The sequence below is a fragment of the Triticum aestivum genome, chromosome 1A (genome assembly GCF_018294505.1).
Source record: "Triticum aestivum cultivar Chinese Spring chromosome 1A, IWGSC CS RefSeq v2.1, whole genome shotgun sequence".
In the NCBI taxonomy this organism is placed as follows: Eukaryota; Viridiplantae; Streptophyta; class Magnoliopsida; order Poales; family Poaceae; genus Triticum; species Triticum aestivum.
In genome coordinates, this window is record NC_057794.1 from 270,783,559 (window position 1) to 270,789,015 (window position 5,457).

The window sequence follows — 5,457 nt, forward strand, 5'->3', positions numbered from 1 at the left end:
TACCCCCTCCCCCCCTCGGTCCAGCCGTCCATGTCGCTGCCGCCCGGCGGTGCGATCTGGCTGCGATGCCCCACGCGAAAGGGAGGGAGCGGCGGGCGCGGCGTGGGTTTCTCGCGTCTGGTGGGATTCGCGCGCTGTGCGTGCGTGTTGGGGTTTTTGTGCTGGTTCGTTTCTGTTGTCCCGTCTGTTAGGATTTGGTTGGTTCGTCTTTAGCTGCTTCGTAGTCGTCGCTGCAAACCCTGGGGATTTTTAATCCGCTGCTGGCCTCGCGCCGGACGCACTCAGCCAGCAGCCACTCCTCCGCAGCCAGGCCGCAGTGCCCGTCGCTGTCTCAGTCGTCTCCGCTGGGTCAAACCGAAGCTCTTCTTACCGCCGTATGCTCGGCTGCCTAATCCAACTGCGCAGAGAGCTTCCGTGCTGGCGAGCCGAATTCCAAGCCCGCTTCGTGGGACTGGAATCGAGACCACGCCGCAGATCGGAAGCAACCTGCCAGTCAAATAGCTCGGAAAAGGGGAGCTAAAGTACCACTAGTGCTCATCTTGCCTCTTTGTGATCCGCCCCCCACTTCACTCTTTACCACCGCCGCCCGTTTGCATACTTATACGGGCTTCGGTGCGAGCATTTAATTTGTCCCAAGGGTTTCTCTTCTTAGCAGGCTTCCAGCTTCGTCTCGTCCCCCCTTCCAGTGCATATCTCAATTTTGGTTCGGTTGCTTGAACTGTACTGCGGCTTGCTGCTACTTTGTTATACCATCTTATTGTTGGTCTCATGGCTTGTTTTTGCTTTCTGCAGATCCGTGCGCCCAACAGAACTAGGATTTTTTGTGGTCCTTCATGAATCTTGAGGACAGTCTATACTAGGGGGGCAGTAGGGTACTACTACTGCTAGGATCTGGTATCCTCCGAAATGAGGGGGAGAAATGACGGGGGGCAGAGCAAGAGGCCCGTCGTGCTCTTCTGCGTCATGGTCGTGTGCCTCTGCCTCCTCTTCCTCTATTTCTCGGGCTCCAATGGGCAGGCTGGGAGCGCGGCACTAGAGTATGGCACCAAGTTTTCTCGCTCGCTTGGGTGGGGCAGCGATGGAGATGGCGACGATGGCTCAGAGGAGTCGATTTTTGGGACTGGCGATGTAAATGACGTTAAGCTCAAGAGCTTCCCGGTGAGTTCAGGACCAGCAACCAGTTGGTTGTTAACAGTCTATACATACATATATGATGATAATTCTAAAGGTTTTTTCTTTTGCTTTGCTCCGAAGGTATGCGATGATCGGCATTCTGAGCTGATCCCCTGCTTGGATAGGAATTTGATATATCAGATGAGGTTGAAGCTGGATCTAAACTTGATGGAGCATTATGAGCGGCATTGCCCTCCTCCTGAGAGGCGATTTAATTGCCTGATTCCACCGCCACATGGCTATAAGGTCACTAGATTATCCTTTCTTTGTTTTTTCTTGTCTTCTCCTTGCCTTACTTTGATAACGTCTCCAAGCTACAAAGTTGCTGGAGTTGGGTTCCTACACTCACCATCTCAACATATATCTTCAAGCTGAACCACTTAATTTTGGTGATTATACATTATGTGGTCAAGCTGTCTTCCGCATGTAGATTTAGGTTTGATCATGGTTAGAATTTTGCCTGCTCTGTAGCTGGACAATCTTGTTACCTTCTCCTGACCTATCAAATTTGTACTTGTGTGAGATAGTTCTGTTTAATTTGATTCGTGCTAAGCCACATTAGTTTTGCAGGTTCCCATAAAATGGCCAAAAAGTCGCGATATAGTGTGGAAAGCAAATATTCCTCACACTCACCTTGCAAAAGAGAAGTCAGACCAGAACTGGATGATTGATGCAGGCGAAAAAATTAAGTTTCCAGGTGGCGGAACACATTTTCATCATGGAGCTGACAAATATATATCAAGCATTGCAAATGTAAGTATGTTTTAGCTTCTTCACAGTAATGCTCTGCTAAAGATACGCTACACATATTTGAGCACCATGCCCTGTGAAGCTTCACTTTTTCTGACTGTAAGCTTCACTTTGTGATTCATTTCTTCTACTATCTGACAGATGCTAAACTTCAAAGATAACATTATAAACAATGAGGGAATGCTTCGTACTGTACTTGATGTGGGCTGCGGAGTGGCTAGTTTTGGAGGATATCTTCTTTCATCGAATGTCATAGCGATGTCTTTGGCACCAAACGATGTACATCAGAACCAGATCCAATTTGCTCTTGAAAGGGGGATCCCTGCTTATCTTGGTGTTTTGGGAACAAAAAGGCTTCCATACCCCAGTAGATCGTTCGAATTAGCCCACTGTTCTCGTTGCAGGATTGATTGGCTTCAGAGAGATGGAATTCTTATGCTTGAACTGGACAGATTACTCAGGCCTGGAGGTTATTTTGCTTATTCATCTCCTGAGGCATACGCACAGGATGAGGAGGACCGTAGAATCTGGAAAGAAATGAGTTCCCTTGCAGAAAGGATGTGCTGGAAAATTGCAGAGAAAAAAAACCAGACAGTTATTTGGGTCAAGCCTCTGAACAATGATTGCTACAGGAGCCGGCCGCGTGGTACAAATCCACCTCTATGCAAAAGTGGTGATGATCCAGATTCAGTATGGGGAGTGACAATGGAAGCTTGCATTACTCCATATCCAGAACGTGCGTATTTATCCTATTCCAGTTGTAGTTTTTTTTTACTTTTTATTGCTTATCTACTGGCTGAATACTTGATATATTGTCATCTTCCTTCTCTAGTGCTTGTGGTACTTCAAATTGGTCGGCTTGTGAATTGTTCCATGGGTGTTGTTTGCTGCACGTTAGATTACTGTTGTTGGAAAAGAATTTGAGTGACAGGAAACATTAGCTATGATTTATAGTCACTGTGTGCTGCAAGGATGCATCTTTCCGTTTTGTTTTATCTAAAAAAAGTGTGCGCACACACATAAGCACACACACACACTTGTCAGTACTGGTAAACAAAGGATCTTCAGTTTGGGTTGTTTCCTCTTTGTCCCTCTCACCATGCTTCCCAGGAATGTTGGAATTTGGGAATTAAAGTAATAACCAAAGTAGCATTTGTGTTAATTTGTGGTTTCATGGAGGTTTGGTTATGCTAACAGGTAGGATGGTTTATGGTCATTAGTCTTGAAACGATCGAATCATCCCTGTACTCTGTCAGCAGTAAAAACATGGAGATATATACCATTTCTTTTCTTCCTTTTTCCTCACGACATTTTGCAGCTAATTTACATCTCAAGTGAAGTGACAATTGATTTAATATTTGCAGAAATGCACAGGGATGGGGGAAGTGGATTGGCTCCTTGGCCTGCTCGATTAACAACCCCACCTCCTCGTCTTGCAGATTTGTATGTTACAGCTGACACATTTGAAAAAGATACGGTAAGTTGATCATATTATGTCTTCATAACTTCAATTATGTCCAAATAATCCTTCAAGGATCTTAGATGAAATGTCTCCATGCAGGAAATGTGGCAGCAAAGAGTAGACAATTATTGGAATTTATTGCGCCCAAAGGTAAAACCAGAGAGTATTAGAAACATCATGGACATGAAAGCAAACTTTGGATCATTTGCTGCTGCTCTCAAGGAAAAGGATGTATGGGTGATGAATGCTGTGTCCCATGATGGACCAAACACTCTTAAGATAATCTATGACAGAGGGCTCATAGGCTCTACACACGACTGGTATGCTTCAATTCACATTAGGACTATGGTTTTGTTAGATTTTAGTACATAGAAGGAGATTTTGATCCTCGTATCTGCAAGGCATTAATAGGGTTTTATGATGGAAACAGTACTGCTACCAACCTTCTTAATCATTGGTTGAGCTTCTCATGTGCCATTAGAACATTAAGGATAAAACCCTCATTGCTTTGGCAGGAAATATTCCTTGCTAGAATTTACCCCTGGTATTGCATTGTGTCACCTCAGTAAGTTCGAGGAAAGTAAACATTGTGAGATCAGTAGGTCTATTATGCTACTTGCCAAGCTTTCATCTCAGAATATGTTGTTGCTATCAAAACAAATTAGTTAGCTTGATGCGATGGTAGTTTAACCCTTTGCCTTTTTTCCTTTAGTGTCTTAATTTTTTTAAGCTGCAACAGTACACCTTGTATGTCGCAGTTCAGCAGTTCCATTCGTTGTATTCTTGTGCGCTTACAGTGAAATGACAATAAAGCCGTAGAGCTCGAAGCCGGAAGCCCTTCTCTAGGTTTTCAAGAAATAGAATCACTTTCCAAGATACTACGGAAATGGAGAATATATTGTTGAATAAAAAAACCATTTTTCTGGATCAGAGTGAAGTGTCCATGATTTCTTTGCAAATGTTTATTTTCAATTACTGCAGCTTTCTCCCTGCAGAATTATATGCAGTTTGTACCGTTGCTGGCCGGTTTGTTAGGCAGCTGTATTCAAATACAATAATTTGTTTGCAGGTGTGAGGCATTCTCTACTTATCCTCGAACATATGATCTTCTACATGCGTGGACAGTCTTCACCGACCTTGAGAAAAGAGGTTGCAGTGCTGAAGATCTGCTCCTTGAAATGGATCGTATACTCAGGCCAACTGGTTTTATCATCGTGAGAGACAAGGCCCCTATCATTGTATTCATCAAGAAGTATCTCAATGCACTTCACTGGGAGGCAGTAACCGTTGTGGATGGTGAGTCCAGTCCGGAATCTGAGGAGAATGAAATGATACTCATAATCCGGAAGAAATTGTGGCTACCAGAAGCAGGTTCACAGGACTCGACGTAATCCTTTGGTCCGAGTTTCTTTGGCATCGTCAGCATCTGCAGCTCAGGAGCCAAGAAGCGAAGGCTCAGTTGCTCCCTCCAAATTCGTGATTCAGTATTGCTGCTCCAGGAGTAGAATTCCCAGTCCTACTATCCACGTGAAGATAGAATGTTTCTCAGGATATGGCAAGTATCCGGAAGGCTGAGCTCAAGCCCTCTCTCCTTTTGTTGTCTCCACAGATACTGTAATCGTAAGTTAATGTTTGTTCTCTAGCCTGGTTAGGAAATAAACCTTTTTCTTGTTGAGCTTCAGTTAGGTGCTTCCCGTCCATTTGTTGAAGCGGCGTTAGTAAACAGATTTGGTGCTTATTGTAAGAAGATTCAACTGTAAACATATTTTGGGGAAATGAGGTTTAGCTAGGGATAGTGGCCTCAAACCACCAAGGAATGTATACCTGAAGAATGTGGTGCTTCTGAAGTTCTGTCTGTTCCCCCTCTTGTCTCTTTCTTAACCGATAGAGCTAGCAAATACAACACCGATAGACGCTGAAGAGAGAATAGTAGAAAATCAGGAAACGCTTGTGACAGAAATTACCCCCAAATCGTCATTTGTTCACATTTTTTCCCCTAATTTAAATATTTCTTTCACATTTTTTACCCCCAAGATTGATGCTTGTCACAAAAATTACCCCCAAATCGACAT

At 44.1% G+C, this 5,457-nt stretch overlaps 1 protein-coding gene across 2 annotated transcripts; it reads left to right on the forward strand.

Moving 5' to 3' along the window:
- Positions 1-338: 338 nt before the first annotated feature.
- Positions 339-5,232, forward strand: LOC123045588 (probable methyltransferase PMT3). 2 transcript variants are annotated; one of them, XM_044468712.1, is made up of 8 exons: positions 339-703; positions 793-1,158; positions 1,255-1,419; positions 1,744-1,926; positions 2,065-2,659; positions 3,288-3,400; positions 3,485-3,705; positions 4,455-5,232. In XM_044468712.1, exons 2-8 carry the CDS (start codon positions 907-909, stop codon positions 4,774-4,776), a joined length of 1,851 nt encoding a protein of 616 aa, XP_044324647.1. In that variant the 5' UTR covers positions 339-703; positions 793-906; the 3' UTR covers positions 4,777-5,232. The 2 variants fall into 2 exon arrangements, with proteins under 2 accessions (XP_044324647.1, XP_044324641.1); XM_044468706.1 differs by lacking the exon at positions 339-703 and having other exon boundaries at positions 788-1,158.
- Positions 5,233-5,457: the final 225 nt, after the last annotated feature.

Excerpts from the sequence above, each read along its gene's own strand:
- LOC123045588 (XM_044468712.1), top strand. The coding sequence starts at position 907 with ATGAGGGGGAGAAATGACGGGGGGCAGAGCAAGAGGCCCGTCGTGCTC. Across the intron at positions 1,420-1,743 it reads CACCGCCACATGGCTATAAG|GTTCCCATAAAATGGCCAAA; the intron begins GTCACTAGATTA and ends TTAGTTTTGCAG. Across the intron at positions 2,660-3,287 it reads CATTACTCCATATCCAGAAC|AAATGCACAGGGATGGGGGA; the intron begins GTGCGTATTTAT and ends TAATATTTGCAG.